The 18,939-nt window shown below is 43.7% G+C and overlaps 2 protein-coding genes and 4 non-coding genes across 6 annotated transcripts; 2 read left to right on the top strand and 4 right to left on the bottom strand.

Moving 5' to 3' along the window:
- Nucleotides 1–1,741: 1,741 nt before the first annotated feature.
- LOC118364987 (importin subunit alpha-1-like) lies at nucleotides 1,742–7,729 on the bottom strand. Its single transcript, XM_035746853.2, has 11 exons — nucleotides 7,641–7,729; nucleotides 7,221–7,337; nucleotides 6,999–7,139; nucleotides 6,486–6,574; nucleotides 6,109–6,377; nucleotides 5,639–5,733; nucleotides 4,044–4,307; nucleotides 3,539–3,772; nucleotides 2,774–2,956; nucleotides 2,235–2,384; nucleotides 1,742–1,946 (listed from the first exon to the last, which is right to left on the bottom strand). Exons 2-11 carry the CDS (start codon nucleotides 7,284–7,286, stop codon nucleotides 1,857–1,859), a joined length of 1,581 nt encoding a protein of 526 aa, XP_035602746.1. The 5' UTR covers nucleotides 7,287–7,337; nucleotides 7,641–7,729; the 3' UTR covers nucleotides 1,742–1,856.
- Nucleotides 2,493–2,627, bottom strand: LOC118365833 (small nucleolar RNA SNORA84). The gene has a single exon (XR_004821829.1). It is a non-coding gene; the product is annotated as a small nucleolar RNA SNORA84 (small nucleolar RNA).
- Nucleotides 3,852–3,986, bottom strand: LOC118365834 (small nucleolar RNA SNORA84). Its single transcript, XR_004821830.1, has one exon. It is a non-coding gene; the product is annotated as a small nucleolar RNA SNORA84 (small nucleolar RNA).
- On the bottom strand, nucleotides 5,952–6,077 carry LOC118365835 (small nucleolar RNA SNORA71). Its single transcript, XR_004821831.1, has one exon. It is a non-coding gene; the product is annotated as a small nucleolar RNA SNORA71 (small nucleolar RNA).
- Nucleotides 7,730–7,996: 267 nt separating the features above from the next.
- trnar-ccg (transfer RNA arginine (anticodon CCG)) lies at nucleotides 7,997–8,069 on the top strand. The gene has a single exon. It is a non-coding gene; the product is annotated as a tRNA-Arg (tRNA).
- A 1,365-nt stretch (nucleotides 8,070–9,434) lies between these two features.
- Nucleotides 9,435–18,830, top strand: LOC118364988 (UPF0450 protein C17orf58 homolog). Its single transcript, XM_035746854.2, has 5 exons — nucleotides 9,435–9,927; nucleotides 12,634–13,254; nucleotides 13,663–13,749; nucleotides 14,117–14,308; nucleotides 15,496–18,830. Exons 1-5 carry the CDS (start codon nucleotides 9,864–9,866, stop codon nucleotides 15,681–15,683), a joined length of 1,152 nt encoding a protein of 383 aa, XP_035602747.1. The 5' UTR covers nucleotides 9,435–9,863; the 3' UTR covers nucleotides 15,684–18,830.
- The last annotated feature ends 109 nt before the right edge of the window (nucleotides 18,831–18,939 follow it).

Genomic DNA, 18,939 nt, shown 5'->3' with positions numbered 1-18,939 from the left:
TTATGAACATTTGAACATCTTGGCCATGTTCTGTTATAATCTCCACCCGGCACAGCCAGAAGAGGACTGGCCACCCCACATAGCCTGGTTCCTCTCTAGGTTTCTGGCTTTCATAGCCACCGTGCTTCTACACCTGCATTGCTTGCTGTTTGGGGTTTTAGGCTGGGTTTCTGTACAGCACTTTGAGATATCAGCTGATGTACGAAGGGCTATATAAATAAATTTGATTTGATAACCCAGAACATACTGGAAAGGAGTCAGCCCAGTGGAGTGTCGTAATGAATTATGGGCGTATTCTGCCAAAGGAAGGAACCGGGCCCACTCCCCCTGCATGTCCTGGCAGTGACTCCCTCAGGAATCTCCCCAGCTCCTGAATCATCCTCTCCACTTGCCCGTTAGACTGAGGCCGGTACCCAAAAGTGAGGTGGACAATGACCCCCACCTTCTCTATGAAGGCTTTCCAAGCATGGGCCGTGGTAAGAAATGATGTCCTCCGGAAGGCCATAGTAACAGAAGACCTGCTGGAACAGTGCCTCAGCGACCAGGAGAGTGGTAGGTAGACCAGAGAGGGATTAAACCGCAGGATTTAGAGAATCTGTCAACAACCAGAATAGTGGTAAAACCATCAGAAGGGGGAGATCCGCAAGGGGAAGCCTTCAGAAGGGGGAAGCCTATGGATAGATCTGACCAAGGCCGCTGAGGCACGGGAAGGGTAAGTTGTTTCGCTGCAGGAGCATGCCGGGGAGTTTTGGATTGAGTACATACTGAACATTACATTGGTATACAGTATACATTTATTTCATATGGATCACATCTAACTGAGATGAGCAATTTACTGAAAGTACCAATGCAGCCATTTTTAATCTCTATCAAATAATTTCTGGGTAACATTACTGTGGATGTTTTTCAATTAAAATGGGCAAAAATAAACATCTTAGGAAAGAGCAATTTCTCTACAAAGAATTTGCTGGGATTGGTATGAGTGGGGAGGGGAAAACTGATATTAGCAGTGGTTTGGAACTCTTATTGGTCTATTAAGCAATTTACCGGCAGCCCAAACTAGTGGAAATATCAAATACAGGATGATCGTTTGGACTGCACTGGGCCTTTAAAGCTCATTCTTCTACCTTTACACAAGTATATCATCAAGTTACTATTGAAACAGTGTCTTATTTTGGTTGCTTGGTTTAGACCTATCCTCCATGTGGTCACCCACCTGACCCAACAGGCTTCACACATGGAAGAGGTAAATATTAACAGCAGTGAGTCTAGAGGCCTGGCAGGTGTGAAAGGTGAGAGTAACTAACAAATGATTGAGACTTGCGCTGGTGTTGTACTTCACTTGTCACAGATCCACGCAGCAAATATTTAAACATACTGGGCCCGGAATGAAGATCAGCCCCTGTGGTCCAGAACAAACCAACAGTTGAGCCCCAAGACCAGCAGAAAAGCCTGGCTTGGTTTAGGGCATAAGGCCCAACTCCCGGTTGACACCAAATCTGTAAGATTGTCATTTCTCACACCCTGTCCAGAAAGAGTAGAATAATATACAGAACCTTTGCCCATTTTGCACACCGAATTGTTTGGCAACGGTTGAGTGATATGGTCGGAGATTGTCATCTTCCACAGGTCTGGGATCAGACACTAAATAGATGGGTGGATAGGAACCTCAATTTAAAATTATAAAAATAAAGTGCTGGAAGCGTTAAGCTTACCAATAACCCACCAATTTGACAACACATATTGTAATAAAGTTTATTTACAGGCTGTAATATAGAACAAAGAAATGTCTGTACACTTGTGAAGTTGGGAGGGACTACAGGACACAGAAAAAGAAAGACAGGAAACAAGGACATTTAAAAGTTGAAAGTGCTTTGGTTCTCAGGGATCTGGAAAGCGTAGCCGTCAGTTGTGATTTCCGGAGCAACAGTCTCATCCTCCGCATCCTGAAAGCAAGACAGATGGTGTCACCAGAACAACAGTTTGAATTGCAACTTCAACCACTCATTTACCATGGCCCGCATTTCACTCAACAAAGCTGTTCTCTACCAATCTGCTGCACCATACCAATAACACATGTTCACATTATTGCGACTGTAAAAGGGTACAAGGTCAGATGTGAAAAGGCCAAATTGGGGAATAAAACCCAGCTCATGTTCAATGTCTCCGAAGAAGACGAGCCAAAGAGTAAATAAGTGTATATGGACTTAGTCATTGCTTGGTAAATGTCTCACCTCGCCAGAGAAGTACTTCTCAATGAGACTGAGAGATGCCTTGTAGACCATCTCGTTCTCGTGGGACTGCAGAGCCTCGATCCTGTCCAGGCCGCCACACTCCTCGATCATCACGCACAGCTTCTCCACCTCGCCGATCTTCTCTCCTGCCTGAGAGCACGAGTCACTTATTATGGGCTTTTACACACAAAACCATTTCTAATTTTAAACCAATAAACATAAGTCAAATGTGAAAATAGCAGATCAATGCTAAAACATGAATGTCTCAACAACCGGGCTATGGGAGATACTTGGAGTGGTAGCTCCCATGCATAAATCGCAGAGATTAATATTTGCCAGTCAATCAAAACCCACAGATCAGCACAGTCCAGCTGTCTCTAGGAACCACAAGGCAAACTGTCAGTGTTCTAGGGTGCTCATTGGCCATAATGTGTTACTGATAGAATTCTGGGTTGCAATCTTGACCTTCATACTGAGTGTGTCATGAGACTTAAAAGCACCACCCATCGTCTCTTCTCACATACCAGAAACTGACTTACCAGGAAGATGTTGGTTATGGCATCCAGAATGACCAGGATGGTCTTGCTGTCCTTGGCAGAGAGCAAGTTGAGCAGGGGCTCCAGCACGTTGGCCTGGACCAAGTGGATCACCTGCTCCACCGTTCCCCCGCTGGTGTAGTTGGTGATAGCCCACACCGCCTCCTTCTGAGTCTTATAGTCTGCCTGGTTGAAGAAAGAGACACGAGGCAGGGTCAAATAGATGGCAAGGACTCATCTTTGTATTTGTGCCATCATAGTGTCTATGACAGCACAGTCAGAGGCAATATCCACCAGAGTAGTACATTTCCTTCACGATTGGTTGATCATTCCTGATGACCCAGTTGGATATGACACCAACAGGGTATCCAGGAGGGATCAGCCAATGAAATCCCACCCAGTCAAGTACATTCAAATTGTGGGAGCTCTCAACAGCGCTGCCCATGCTAACACAGCATTTTGGCCACTAGAGGCCTCCATCACTCTATGGGCAGGGCTCCCTTCATGTACAGACTCATTCACAGCTTTCATTTCTGCTGTCGGCAAGGAGTGCTGATGTTGGTGGAGCAGCACAAGACATAAACCAGGCGTAAGGTCAGTAGGCATGAAACTGAACATTCAAAACGGAGAGGTAAAATCTGGGGCTGCATGTAGCAACCGTCTAGGATCAGGTCCTAAAAGGACAAATCAACCTAGTCCACCAGCCCTTGATGCATACTAGCCCCTGAATGGTTTGCCCCCTAATGAACCCACAAACCCATGTCATACCTTTTTGAGAACGTCCACCAGCAGTGGCACGAGGCCGGCATTGACGACTTCCTGGATCTGGGTGTCCTTGCCAGCCGTGACGTTGGACAGGGTCCAGGCCGCCTCCTTCTGGATGTTGGACTTGTGGTGGCGGAGAAGCGCAGGGAACATTGTCAGTGCGCCGGAGTTCAACACACATTGAGTCTGCTCATCTGTGCCAGTCACAATGTTACCCAGCGACCTCAGAGAGGGAGTCTGGGAAAAAAAAGGGGGGGTTAGGATGCAAGCTTCACAATTGATTGATGTCTGACAACAGGCTTTCTTCAGCAACTTGGAATGTCTCAACAACCGGGCTATAGAAGCTACTTGGAGTGGTAGCACCCATGCATAAATCACAGAGATTAATATTTGCCAGTCAATCAAAACCCACAGATCAGCACAGTGCAGCTGTCCCTAGGAACCACAAGGCAAACAGACAGTACAGGGACAATAAAAAAAGCCTAGTAACCGCGACAAAGGGACATACCACGATGGTGAGCTCCCCGGAGCCGAGCAGCTGGACGAGGCGGGGCACCAGGCCAGACTGCACTACCACCTCGATGCGCTCGTTAGGGCCGTCTGTCAGGTAGGACACGGCCCAACAGGTGTCAGCCAGCACCTCCTTGTCGTTGTGATGGAGCAGACACACCAGCGTGGGCAGCAGTAACTGCACGGCCGCCAATGGCGGGGCAGGGTTCTTGTTCCGACACAGGTTGGACAATGTCCATGTCACATTCCTCAGGTAACCAGACTAGAGGGAGCAGGGACATGTCTTTAGAGATCAATAAGCCACACAGTTATCAGCTATATTTAGATTTATGGATGCATCAAATTGAGGTAATGTGCCAAGATAAGAAAGCTAAAGCAGTCAACTGTATATAGCATGATATCATAAATACAGTTGAAGTCAGAAGTTTACATACAGTCACCAAATACATTTAAACCCGGTTTCACATCCTGACATTTAAGCCTAGTAAAAATTCCCTGTCTCATGGCAGTTAGGACCACCACTTTATATTAAGAAATGTGAAATGTTAGAATAGGAGAGAATGATTTCAGCTTTTATTTCTTTCACCACATTCCCAGCAGATCTGAAGTTTACATACAGTCAATTAGTATTTGGTAGCATTCGATTTAAAATTGTGAAACTTGGGTCAAACGTTTTAGGTAGCCTTCCCACAATACATTGGGTGAATTTTGGCCCATTCCTCCTGACAGAGCTGGAGTAACTTAGTCGGGTTTGTAGGCCTCCTTGCTCCACACTTTTTCCAGTTCTGCACACAAATTTTCTATAGTATTTATGGCAGGGCTTTGTGATGGCCACGCCAATACCTTGACCTTGAGTATGCTTGGGGTCACTGTCCTTTTGGAAGACCCATTTTGAGTCAAGCTTTAACTTCCTGACAGGTCTTGAGATGTTGCTTCAATATATCCACATCACTTCCTTCCTCATGCTGCCATCTATTTTGTGAAGTGCACCAGTCCCTCTTGCAGCAAAGCACCCCCACAACATGCTGCCACCTCTGTGCTTCACAGTTGGGATGGTGTTATTCGGGCTTGCAAGCATCCCCTTTTTACTCCAAACATAAATGGCCATTATTGCCAAACAGTTCTATTTGTTTCATCAGACCAGAGGACATTTCTCCAAAAAGTACTAACTTTGTCCCCATGTGCAGTTACAAACTGTAGTCTGGCTTTTATTGGTACACACCCAATTGACTGATATTAAGCCAATTAGCCTATCAGAAGCTTCTAAAGCCATGACGGTTTAAAGACAGTCAACTTAGTCTAAGTAAACTTCTGACCCACTGGACGTGTGATACAGTGAAATAATCTGTCTGTAAACAAGTGTAGGAAAAATGTGTCATGCACACAGTTGATATCATAACCGACTTGCCAAAACGATAGTTTGTCAACAAGAAATGCGTGGAGTGGTTGAAAAAAAAAACATTTTAATGACTCCAACCTAAGGGCATTTTAACTTCAACTGGAGCTGATGACAGAATGGAATTTCCTGCAGCACTTGCTAACAAATTCCACAACAACCCATAAGCTATTCCTCATTATATGTAAACAGCTTACAGAGAACACAGACAGGTCAGGAGCAGCCAGCAGAGTCAGGAGGGGTTCAATTGCACCGTGCTTGATGACCAAGTCCCTATAGGTGGAGCCATCACCTGAGGAAAAGGGAGGAATCGGGCCAAGTTAAAAATGTGGTCACAGAAGACAGTTGATCCGGCATACAACCAAATAGTAAGGCTTATTGCAAAAGGTATATTGAACTAAAACACGATCAAGTAGTAATATTTTCAAAAGAATAATGCTGATAAATTGATATTGTTACATGCCTGGTAGCAATAACCTTTATCAGAATTTCTAGTTCAACAAACAAAGATGTTTGAAAGATACAGGGTTTGACAGGAAGTTATTCCAACAAACACGGGAAAATCTTTCAGATCACTGTTCCTGTACTATCAATGACAATGGCAACAGTCATGCCATAGCCACTTTCGATACAGGTAAAAAAAAAAAAATAGTGTGCCTTCTCATACCAGCGATGTTTCCCAGGGCCCAGACAGCCTGTTCGCTGATGTGGGGGTGCGGGGACATCACCAGGCTGATGAAGGCGGGGATGGCTCCTCCGGCCACCACTGCGGTGGTTTGGTCAGAGTTTCCAGAGGCGATGTTGGTCAGGGCCCAGGCTGCCTCGAACTGTATGGGAGGACACTCTGCAAGGCCCAAAAAGCCGACAAAGTTTGAGATGAGCCCAGCGCCGATGATGCGATCAATGGGAGGGTGCCTCTCTCTGGACAGCAGCTTCCTGTGGTGAACGGCCAGGTCAAAAGTAACGGTTAGGGACAGACAAGGCAACAGAACAGAAACAGTGATTACTCAAAACCAGTTTCCAATGAAACGCTTACTGACTTACCTGGCTGCCTGGGTAGCCTGCACCTGATGATCAAGGCTTTGGCTATTTACGCCAGCAACAATCTCCTCAACCGTCCAGTGCTGTGCAGGCTATGGAAACATTACAGGATTACTGATGAATTACGTGACATGCCATCTGTGGAGCGTCTGCATGTGTAACAGTATAGCTTCTCACCCCTACCTAGGCTCGAACCAGGGACCCTCTGCACACAGTCGCCCTCGAAGCATCGTTACAAGGCTGAAACGCTATTAGCGCGCACCCCGCAACCTAGCTAGCCATTTCACATTGGTTACACATGCATGTCAATGGAACAAAGTGACGAATATAAGCGCTAACCAACAGGCCTCTGAGAGTACAGGACAACAAGGCGCCAAATCAATCTATTGAGAAAAGGTCCATATTTGGCTTAACTCATCCTTTGTTGATGGCCTGTACACAGTCATAATCCAAAGCTTGCCGTTGCCTGTTTGAGTTTCAAATAAGGGTAGTTACAGTATGGATGCAAAATAATACCTGTGCATTTTGGTCCTTCTCTTGGAGTGGAGACGTAGGCTCTTCTGGGCAGATACTGACGTTCCTTCTTTTGAGAAGCTGGTCATCTTTCTTTGCCTTTCGAAGTTCAACGTTGACCTCGACTCTTCTGCGCCTCAATTCCTGCACATAAATAATGTCAAGTTGAAATAATATAAAACGTGTCTCAATCAAGATAAAGCAAAAAAGTCGGTATCAACTTACGTTGGTATCTTTGCCCTTGTTTTTGAATTGGGTGATACGATCGGCGTCGTTCGCAGTTGTCGACATTGTTTTCGTTGCTTATTGAACAAGCCGTTGACTTCGCTGTAGTATCGATTACTGGTGTGATGGGGAAAAGTTCAAATGTTAGCTATGTGCGTGCTTTGAAAAACCCGTTTTTCCTAGCAAGCAAGACAGTGTCGCTTTCCTGGTGCCCGGCAAACTATAATCTAACGTAGATCACCATGTGGCCAGTTGAAATCGCGCAAACTGACCATTTAATCATAACCAGTACACCAGAAAACAAGTAATACTTTTACAATATATCAACGCATATCATTTATATCGAATGAACCCAGTGACTGCTATATTATAAACATGAAATTAAACAATAAGTAACAAACGCATGAAGACCAGACTCACCCTGTTCTTGTTCTTACGAGCAATGACGTCAAACGTGAGGCCACCTTTAAATTTCCGGCTTTCTCGATCTGTGATTGGCCCATTCGAGTCAAAGCACCTCTTCATTGGCCCTTATTTGAAAAAATCGGAAATGAGTCGCTAGTGGTGATGGCCTGTTATCGCGAGACGATACCGCATTTCACGAAATTTGACGATATTTGCCTGCGACATGTCGCAGAGCACAGTAGTTGAGCTAAAATTGGCAGTAAATATGTTGATCATGAAACCAAATATACACAATTCTATAGAACTTTACACACCTTTATCATCATGTTTTTAATTTTATAAACTTCGCCTGCGATAACTGGGAACGTGATGACCCAGTGGCCTAATGGATAAGGCATCAGCCTCCGGAGCTGGGGATTGTGGGTTCGAGTCCCATCTGGGTCGTATTTAGCTTCCGTTTTATGTGAAATGACACAGAAAGAAGTAAATGATAGCAAATGATTGTTAATAGCTACATGAAAGATAAAACCGGGGAATGCACTCCGACTCCAAATGTTACTGCATTCAACTATGGAGCCTTGACCCACGAAAATGTACCATGCAAATCAATCAAATACGTAGCAATAAGGTTTAATCACAACTTTAATGCTAATGTTTGAAATCTGCAATACCGCAAGCATCCAAGCGTCGCCTCAAAGTTTGTGACATTGTGTCCAAAAGAGGGCAGTGGTTCTATGCGTATGACTTTTACCGGTATCTATGCAGTACGGTGTTGTGCCGAAATCTCCACCCTGACAGTGTATTAGGCAAATATATTTATTTATAGACTAATACACATGAAACAAATAGCCAAACCGAAAACTGCAGACATTTACAAGTGCCTCCCCGCGATCAAACCGCCCTAAAAATGTTTTAATGAAACGCAGCCTAACGCGATCATTGACAGCTGCCATAAAGGACACGTTTAAAAAAATGCTTTCTGCTACTAAGATCAGTGAAATGTAGGCTAAACTGACAACGGAGTGAAGAGCAGAAATCTCAACTAGCAGGCAAGCCGCAGCAATGAAGAATTGAGTGTGTGTGCGTTCTGGCAGAGGGGGAGACAACACCGGCACCGGTGTCTGACTGGGCGATTGATCTAGCGGACCTGCTCTCATTTCCGGCAGAGAGGAAGAGGCGAAGCCAAAGGCAATGCTTTGGCAATGTTAAAACATATGTTTCCCATGCCAACAAAGCCTTTTGAATTGAATTGAATAAATTGGGTCCAAAATCTGTCTTCTCCAGCAGGTGGCATTTAAAAGTTTTTGTATGGAGGTCAATGAGCATGTCGAATTTAGTTAACAAAAAAATGTAATGCCTTATTTGCTACGTGTGGATTATTTGATCGAATATACGTTTCGTAATGATTACGTTGTTACGAGTGTCCTGATATAAGTAGGACACGTGACATCCTGGCAACTTTGAGAAAAACACGTTATATCGGAATTGTGCCTGGTTGTCACTAGTTACTACAGCCACAAAGTAAAAAAACATGCTTATTTCTTAAATGTCTATTTTTAAAATGTTATTTTAAACCTAACCATTACCACATTGCTAACCTTATGACTAACCTTAACCTTAAATTAAGACCAAAAACAGCATTTTTGTTTTCATTAATATTTATTCTAAACATGTTCTGACTTTGTGGCTGAAGTAACTAGTGGAAACGTTCCCACAAGAATCTGTCCCACCTGATCTTGCCTCCTCCCGACTGCCTCCCATTTTTTGAAGACATTTATTTTCACTGTTTGAGCGGGCACTGGAGTATCTGGTCAATATCATGGATAATCTGTATTGAGGATCAAAGCAAAGCCACTACTTTTCAGAAGCAATGGCTAACTGTGAACTTTAAAACCATGTTACTTTAAAATAAATACTGTTCAAATGCGACAGCCTGTGACAATCCGTAATCACTAATAATCATTACCATCAGTTAATTAGTGGAATTAAAGGCTAAAGTCTGGGCCACGTTTTTTCCAAAGGCCCAACACACAGTAGCCTACTAAAGACCGAAGGGTGTTGCATGGATATAATTCGGAATTTAATAGGACCTCTATGGCTTCATGAATGAAGTGTCTCTGATGTCACGTTGTTTACCTCTGCGTCGGAGTGACACGCCTTCCATTCCAGGCATATAAACCTCAGGAATTCAGAGACACTCCAGCAGACTTGGAAATTGATCCAAAAGTACTTTTCAGGATGACAGTGATTATTCTACTCCTGCTGGTACTTGCGTTGACATTTTCTGAAGCGGAGGACAATGGTAAGTCGAGTAACAATTCTTGCTGCTTTCCAACTGTGTCTAATCACATTTACATTTGACATTTTAAGGAGAAGAATGGTGACAGTGTTATTGTAGATCAGAAGATCCATTAGGAAATGGCAATTGCTTTTAAAACCAACACACTTAAACTTTTTTGTTGTTGTTGTATCTATTGTACATGTGATGACATGGTGATTTTTAAAACATTTGAAACATTGAACATTGAAACATTTTCTCAGATGTGCAATACAGAAATAGATGTATTGGCTTATCAAATCGACATTTTATTTATTTATCACTTGCGCTGGATACAGCTGATGTAATAGACATGACTAAATGCTTGCTTACGAAACTTTCCCAGTGATGCAGAGTTTAAAAATAATAATAAATAATAATAGTAAGTAACACACGAGGATTCAAATAAAATACACAAGAAGGGAGCTATATATACAGTGAGTACCAGTTCGCCTACCAGTTCAATGTGCAGAGAGAGGTACGAGGTATTTGAGGAAGATGCAGTACGCACATGAATTGAAGGTAAAGTGACTAGGCATCCGGATAGATAATAATATGAGTAAAATAAAGAAAATATTAGCAGCAGAAAATGATGAGTGTAAAAATGTGTGTTTATTGGTATGCGTGTGTGCGTTTGTTAGGGTTTTGTGTGGGTGTGACAGTGTAGTGTGTGTGTGTGTGTGTGTGTGTGTATATATAACATCGAGCAAGTGTGCGTCGGGTCAGTCAGTTCAAGGTAGAGTCAGTGCAGAGAGTTTGGGATCCAATAATTGACTATTTAGCAGTCTGGCTATTTAGCAGTTTTATGGCTTTGGGGCAGAAGCTGTCTCTCAGCCTGTTGGTTTGAGAGCTCTCTATGGCTTGAGTGTCTGGAGTCCTTGGCATTTTTTCTGACCTTTGACACTGCCTGATATAGTTCCTGGATGGCAGGACTTTATGTATGTATATGTATGGAAGTACATTTTATGATAGATGTAAAAAAAATTGTCTTTCACAAATTAGCCTATACATCTCGGACATATCTAATTCAATCTTTGTATAGGTCACTTTACAAAAATATAATCATCTGAAATGTGCATATCATAAAGCTGGAGTTAACAAAAAGAGTTACATTGTCATAATTTGACAATTGTTTTACAACTATTGTTGTCAGGAAGTTAGATCTAGTTCGTATTACAAAGCATACTGCCACTAGAAATGTACGTAGTTTAGCAGACGGTCTTATCCAGAGTGACTTACAGGAGCAAGTAGGGTTTAAGTGCCTTGCTCAAGGGCACATAGACACATTTTTCACAAAAGTCGTCTCGAGGATTCGAATCAGTGATCTTTCAATTACCGGACCAACGTGCTTAACAGCTAGGCTACCTGCCACCCCATAATGTCGATTTTGATCATTGAGGCTACAACGATCAACCTGTTAATGTTTTACTTTACTTTGAAGTGTTTGGCTTGTGTTGGCGTACTTATAACATCTGGATGAAAATGTCTTTAGAAATAACTATGTAATATCAGTAGATTAGATGGTGAATAGTTCAAACAAAACAACAACAAAAATCACAATTGAATATGTGCAGTGCATTTAGCATGCTTCAGTTCAGTGCATTTAGCATGCTTCAGTTCAGTGCATTTAGCACGCTTCAGTTCAGTGCATTTAGCATGCTTCAGTTCAGTGCATTTAGCATGCTTCAGTTCAGTGCATTTAGCATGCTTCAGTTCAGTGCATTTAGCATGCTTCAGTTCAGTGCATTTAGCATGCTTCAGTTCAGTGCATTTAGCATGCTTCAGTTCAGTGCATTTAGCATGCTTCAGTTCAGTGCATTTAGCATGCTTCAGTCAGTGCATTTCAGTGCATTTCAGTGCATTTAGCATGCTTCAGTCAGTGCAGTGCATTTAGCACGCTTCAGTTCAGTGCATTTAGCATGCTTCAGTTCAGTGCATTTAGCATGCTTCAGCATTTCAGTCAGTGCATTTAGCATGCTTCAGTTCAGTGCATTTAGCATGGTTCAGTGCATTTAGCATGCTTCAGTTCAGTGCATTTAGCATGCTTCAGTTCAGTGCATTTAGCATGCTTCAGTTCAGTGCATTTAGCATGCTTCAGTTCAGTGCATTTAGCATGCTTCAGTTCAGTGCATTTCATTTAGCATGCTTCAGTTTAGTGCACGGCACTCAATTTATTTGAAGTGACCAGGTTAGTCTTATTGAGATGAAATATCTCTTTTACAAGAGACCTGGCCAAATATCATCTCAAAGTTTCGGGACACGTTTACAACATAATAAAACGTTGAGCGTTACAGTTTTAAAAGCATACATTTTAAAGATTGAGCAGGCAAGATACTTTGGGGAGGTGTGGTGCATCCTGGGGTCAGAACATTGACAGCCCTCCACTTCATTGTCCACCAAAAGATTTTACCCTGGCTTTAAACACATTCAAGGACACTAGCACCTGTCATTTCATGCCCTTTGGTAGTTCATTCCAAGTGGAAGGGGCAGAGAACTGTTTTTTTTTTTGAAATTTTACCCAGCTCTGACAGTTGAAAAGAATATTGATAGTCTCAAACTATTGCTTATATTAAGAAGCAGTCAACTGTACTCATAACCTTATGATGGAGGTATGAAAAAGGGGCCATTGATATTATAAAGTTACAATATACTGCTGGGTGTAACTGGATTGTCCTCGCTTGCTTTATCCAGAGCTGTTCTCCGTGATCAGCACCCCCCCTGAGAAGGGCCAGAGTGTTTTACCTGGCCAGAACCAGAGCACGAGGCTAGGGGTCAAAGACCCCTCTCTCCCCATCAACGAGCTCCTGGAAAAGGGCAGCAAAGTCGGGGACTCCAAGTACGCCCTCCACCCCCTTCCCTCGGGGGTCTGGCCCAAGGACAGTGACCCTCGCCCCGGCCTCCACAACAAGAGCAAGAAGGGCCCTAAAAATGACCGCCTGATTGAGCACAACAGCGAGAAGAACCGCGGCGAGTCGAGTCTAGTGCTTCCCAAAATGCCACTGACCACTGCCACCAACCGCACACAGAAAGTAAACGTGGACCCTCACCGGGACCCCCACACCAACTTCAATAACCCCCCACAGAGTGACCCGGACAGTCACCCCAACTCCAGACCCAGGGGCCAACCTCACTCGGCCCCTTCCCCTCGCAGGGACCCCTCAACCAGAAAGCTGGACCCGGAGGAGAACCGCCCTGGGGGGAAGTCCAGTCTGTACCAGTCCGGCGGCGCCACCCGGAATAACAGCCGCTCATCTGTGCTCCTCAACCGTCGCTCCTCCAGCCTGCTCTACCATTTCGACATTCTGAAACGAGGTACCGAAAATGACACTACACCCCCACACTATGTATGGTACAAAGTGAGCTGTGACAGTGCGAGACTGCTGCGATTTCAGGATAGTTAGCTAATTACCTCTCCAGCCAAAAATTGCTGCCTACATCTGGAGTGAATGTGTCCCTTTGTGTGAAGTCTTGGGGAGTGAGAGGTTATGATATCAATGCTAAATATGCCTAAGTGAGATCATTTATTATGTAGTAATTAAGGGACGGGGAATGTGGATCCCCCTCCTGCGGAATGCGACGCCTGGGTTCTGTAATGACAACTCTGGTCCTTCTAATGACACTGGAATGAAGTCTGGCTCCACACAAGCAGGCACGGTCGGTCACACTCTCTCCTTCTCATCTCTGTCTCTCTCTTCCTTTCTTTGTCTCCCTCTCTCACAGAGTCTGACTTCCCTCACGAGGCTGTCTGCATGAGTGAGTGCAGGAAGGAGAAGGAGGAGAGAGAGCACTACTGCTACAGTGAATTTGGTAAGTGTGTGTGTGAACGAGGTTAGACTATTGTATGAAAGTGAGATGGGTGGCCTGGCCACCATCTTCCAGTGATCTCTCCATAAAGACCAAGTGAAGTGAAGGGATGGGAAAAGGGGACAAAATAAGGGTATGACACAATGTCTGGTGTTGTCTATTTGAAACCTGCCAATCATGCTGTAGTTTAGACTTTGGTCATGTAGAGTCTTCTCACCATGGTGCAGGGTGAAGTTGCCTCAAAACGCTGATCTTGGGTCAGTTTTGTTGAGCCTAGATCTGTCCCTATGAGTGCTCTGTGCTACTCTCCACTTTAGAGTTCCAAACAATGACCTTTACTTTCATTTGACCGTTTGCCTTTCCATTTCAGCCGTCAATGGGGTCGTTCACGACATAGACGTGGTGCGTAAGGGGATTAGACTCCTCACACTGATGGTGAGCAGCGATGGCTTCTACAAGATGAGCCGCCTCTACGTCACTCCAGACAGCTTCTTTCTCAAAGTGCGTCTCCTTGTCCTGGACACCTACAAATGTAGCAAGCCTTGTCCTGACATCAAACTAGGTAACTGTCAACTTAAGGAACTAATGAATGCATCCCAAATAGCACCCTATCCCCTAAATCAGGGCACTCCAACCCTCCTGTTGGTTTTCAATCCAACTCCAGTAGCAACTAACCTGATTCAGTTCATCAACCAGCTAATTATTAGAATCAGGTGTGCTAGATTAGTGTTGGAGTGAAAACCTACAGGAAGGTAGCTTTCCAGGAACGGGGTTGGAGTGAAAACCTACAGGAAGGTAGCTCTCTAGGAACGGGGTTGGAGTGAAAACCTACAGGAAGGTAGCTCTCCAGGAACGGGGTTGGAGTGAAAACCTACAGGAAGGTAGCTCTCCAGGAACGGGGTTGGAGTGAAAACCTACAGGAAGGTAGCTCTCCAGGAACGGGGTTGGAGTGAAAACCTACAGGAAGGTAGCTCTCCAGGAACGGGGTTGGAGTGAAAACCTACAGGAAGGTAGCTCTCCAGGAACGGGGTTGGAGTGAAAACCTACAGGAAGGTAGCTCTCTAGGAACGGGGTTGGAGTGAAAACCTACAGGAACGGGGTTGGAGTGAACCTACAGGAAGGTAGCTCTCTAGGAACGGGGTTGGAGTGAAAACCTACAGGAAGGTAGCTCTCTAGGAACGGGGTTGGAGTGAAAACCTACAGGAAGGTAGCTCTCCAGGAACGGGGTTGGAGTGAAAACCTACAGGAAGGTAGCTCTCCAGGAACGGGGTTGGAGTGAAAACCTACAGGAAGGTAGCTCTCTAGGAACAGGGTTGGAGTGAAAACCTACAGGAAGGTAGCTCTCCAGGAACGGGATTGGAGTGAAAACCTACAGGATGGTAGCTCTCCAGGAACAGGGTTGGAGAGCCCTGCCCTATATAGTGCTCTCTGGACAACAGTAGTGCATCATATAGGGCAGGAGTATTCAAGTCCAACCCTGGAGATCTCTTCTACCTGATCATAAATTGCACCCATCTGGAGTCCCAGGTCTAAATCAGTCCCTGATTAGAGGGGAAGAATGGGGGTGGGGAAAGCAGTGGAACTGGCTTTGCGGTCCAGATTTGAATTTGAGGGATTCCCAATACATTTCTCCATGCTATGTGGTATGCTACTATAGTCAATGGTACTGAACTCATGTCGACCAGTTGAGCAGAGAGACCAAATACTTTATTCACTGACACCCTCTCTACCCCCAATGCTATTCTATAGGTAGCCGGTACATTATAATGGGTCAGATCTACCACCGGAGGCGCCACCTCCCCAACGACCTCCTGGCTCTGCTGGGGGGAAAACTGAAGCCAGGGGACGGCCTCCTGCGTAGCAACAACTACGTCAAGCGCTTCAACAAGAGGAGACACCAGAAAGCCCTGGAGGCCACCCGCTCCAAGTGTAGGTAAAACCAAAACAGACTATCGCCCACCCCCCCTGCAGTGGCGGAAAAGACATTGCAGTCATCAACATGAAGTGACTGAGACCTATAACCCCTACAGCATTTCAGCAGAGACGTAGATGGACGAGGCCAATATGTTTGTTTTTTCCGGCATGGACCTCCTGCACTTGTCTGTGTCATAATCCAGGTTGAGTGGTAATGTTTTTGCTTGTCTGTCTGTAGAGTCTTTACCTTGAGGCTTTGCGTCCTCCTTGATAGAAGACACAAGTGGAGTCTATATCAAAGGTTCTCGTCTTTCAACCTCTGCTTGAAGTATTGCCCCATCAGATTTCCTAAATGGATTTTTATTTTATTTAGTTTTCAAACGTTTATTTAACTAGGCAAGTCAGTTAGAACAAATGATTATTTACAATGACTGCCTACACGGGCCAAACACAGACGACACTTATTATTGTGAATGAGCATAGAGTTGGCTAGAGGGCACACTTAACAAAGATAAAAGATGAGCTCTCTAGTTTTTCTCTACTCTAGTCATTTATTAAGATGTCATAGTACTGAAAATTATAATTTATTCATGCCTGGTACTTGAATCGGTCAGATCAGTGCCTCTCAAATTGGTTTATTTTACGATTGAAAAATTCTACCAGTGAACCCAGAGTTCTGGTTCAATGGAATAATTCAGGTAGAGGACATTTTCATTGGCTAATCCGATGTAAAACAACTTTTCATCAGAATGTTTTGGTTGTCCCGTGTCAACACTTGAAGATGGTGTCTGAGCATGTGAATGAAGCCCATATTTACCCTGAGTGAGGAAGACTTCTGACTCCAGCCCCACTATTCACACGAACACACTCACACATCTTCAATTTGGCTTGTTCCAAGTTATCCTAATCATCCATGGGAAAGACGATCTGTTCAGATCTAGATCTAATCACACTCGTGATTCTCCAATGGCAAGTGTCCAATCACATTTCCCCTTTAGCACTTGGTAGGAAATGTTAAAGGACTTCCTATTGCCTGAATATACAATAACAGAAAACTCCTATTTATGCCTGTGAGAAAAGCTGTCAAATTTTCAAACTGTTTTTTTGTGCCTGTCTTTTGATTGCAGGAAATGCACTTTTACTGTATGTGAAAAATAAGAGGGGGGGTGAAAGACTGGAAAAGCATCAACAACAAACCCCAGGGGAGGAAAAGTTGAGAAGACAGAAAAGAGACTAAAATCAACCTATTTTTCAAATATTAAAGATGTGTACAGTTTGAAATATCCAATGGAGAAAACAGACTTCATAAGGGAACCTGGTGGTATTAGTGAGCGTTTTTGTAAATCTAATCAGGGGAATCTGATCCCCAGCGCACCTGGACACACAGGGCTTCAAAAAAGTGCGGCTCTCCTTGCCGGTTCTTTTTGGAGATGGTGGGGTGAAAGCTAATGCCACCTCTGGCCTTTATTTGTTCATACACACACACACACACACACACACACACACACACACACACACACACACACATCCACATCCGATGGGGCAAAAGCTCAAAGGAGGCATTTGAGAGTGGCAAAGGGAAGGAGAGAGGGAGGAGGAGTGAAGGAGGGAAGGTGAAAGAGAAAGAAGGAAAAGGTTATAGCGCCTTCAGAAAGTATTCACACCCTTTGACTTTTTCCACACTGTTGTATTACAAAGTGGGATTAAAATTGATTTAATTGTAATTTTTGGAAGGTGGAATAATTAAAAAAAACATTTATTACAAATTTATGAAAAATTAAATACTAATATCTTGATTAGGTAAGTACTTAGGTAAGTAAGTCTCTAAGTGCTTTGCACACCTAGATTGTACAATATTTGGCCATTATACTTTGTAAAATTCTTCAAGCTCTGTCAAGTTTGTTGTTGATCATTGCTAAAAAGCCATTTTCAAGTCTTGCCATAGATCTTCAAGCCAAATTAAGTCAAAACTGTAACTAGGTCACTTAGGAACATTCAATGTCGTCTTGGTAAGCAACTCCAATGTAGATTTGGCCTTGTGTGTTAGGTTATTGTCCTGCTGAAAGGTGAATGTGTCTGTTGGAAAGCAGACTGAATCAGTTTTTCTTCTAGGATTTTGCCTGTGCTTAGCTGTACTCCATTTATTTTTATCATAAAAAAACTCCTGAGTCCTTGCCGATGACAAACATACCCATAACATGATGCAGCCACCACCATGTTTGAAAATATGAAGACTGGTACTCAGTGGTGTGTTGTGTTGGATTTACCCCAAACATAACGCTTTGTATTCGGGACAAAAAGTTAAAATCAGCAATAGCCTCATGGTGAAATCCTTGAGAAGTGTTCTTCCTCTCTTGCAACTGAGTTAGGAAGGACGCCTGAATCTCTGTAGTGACTGAGTGTATTGATACACCATCCAAAACCTAATGAATAACTTCCCCATGCTCAAAGGGATATTATTATTTTATCCATCTACCAATCGGTGGCCTTCTTTGAGAGACACTGAAAAACCTCCATGGTCTTCGTGGTTGTATCTGTGCTTGAAATTCACTACTCGATTGGGGGACCTTACGGATAATTTTATGTGTGAGGTACAGAGATGAGGTAATCATTAAAAAATAATGTTAACCACTATTATTGAACACTGAATGAGTCCATGCAACTTATGTGATTTGTTAAGCACATTTTCACTCCTGAATTCATTTAGGCTTGCTATAACAAAGGGGTTGAATACTTATTGACTCAAGACATTTCAGCTTTTCATTTTTTTAATAATTAAAAAAGTGTTCTACAAAAAAAAAATCTATTTTTACATTATGGAGTACTGTGTGTAAATCGGTGACACAAAATCTCAATTTAATACATTTTAAATTCAGGCTGTAACACAACAAAATGTGGAAAAAGTCGAGGGAAGTGAAAATCTCCTGAAGGCACTGTGTGTGTACATACATCAAGACAGAGAGAGAGACCCCGGGCTCTCTCCATTCCTGAGGGAAAACTTTGACTGGATGATAAGATAGACATCCAGGCCACAGACCCTTGGTCTGGCCTGTCATCTTTGACCATCCTCATACTTAAAATGAGCGAAAAGCCAAAAGGTTTGCACTGTGTGCACATATCTCATCTCATACTACATGGAACTAATAAAAGATGCATTTGTTATTTACTCATTGGGTGTCGGTGTGGTCTGGGGGTCTATTCATGTGCTATCGGTGGGGGCTAACACTCGGCCGAAGCCTTGCAAACACACATTCTTGAATGGCACCACAGAATGACATA

This window comes from Oncorhynchus keta, chromosome 32, assembly GCF_023373465.1.
Source record: "Oncorhynchus keta strain PuntledgeMale-10-30-2019 chromosome 32, Oket_V2, whole genome shotgun sequence".
Classification (NCBI taxonomy): domain Eukaryota; kingdom Metazoa; phylum Chordata; class Actinopteri; order Salmoniformes; family Salmonidae; genus Oncorhynchus; species Oncorhynchus keta.
Note: the sequence above shows the minus strand (reverse complement) of the source record. Positions and strands in the feature narration are given on the sequence as shown.

Coding starts and splice junctions, on each gene's coding strand:
- LOC118364987 (XM_035746853.2), bottom strand. CDS start 7,286: ATGTCGACAACTGCGAACGACGCCGATCGTATCACCCAATTCAAAAAC. Junction 4,308..5,638: donor CTGACCTGTCTGTGTTCTCT/GTAAGCTGTTTA, acceptor TGCTCCCTCTAG/TCTGGTTACCTGAGGAATGT. Junction 1,947..2,234: donor AGAAGTACTTCTCTGGCGAG/GTGAGACATTTA, acceptor TCTTGCTTTCAG/GATGCGGAGGATGAGACTGT.
- LOC118364988 (XM_035746854.2), top strand. CDS start 9,864: ATGACAGTGATTATTCTACTCCTGCTGGTACTTGCGTTGACATTTTCT. Junction 13,255..13,662: donor TTTCGACATTCTGAAACGAG/GTACCGAAAATG, acceptor CCTCTCTCACAG/AGTCTGACTTCCCTCACGAG. Junction 14,309..15,495: donor TTGTCCTGACATCAAACTAG/GTAACTGTCAAC, acceptor GCTATTCTATAG/GTAGCCGGTACATTATAATG.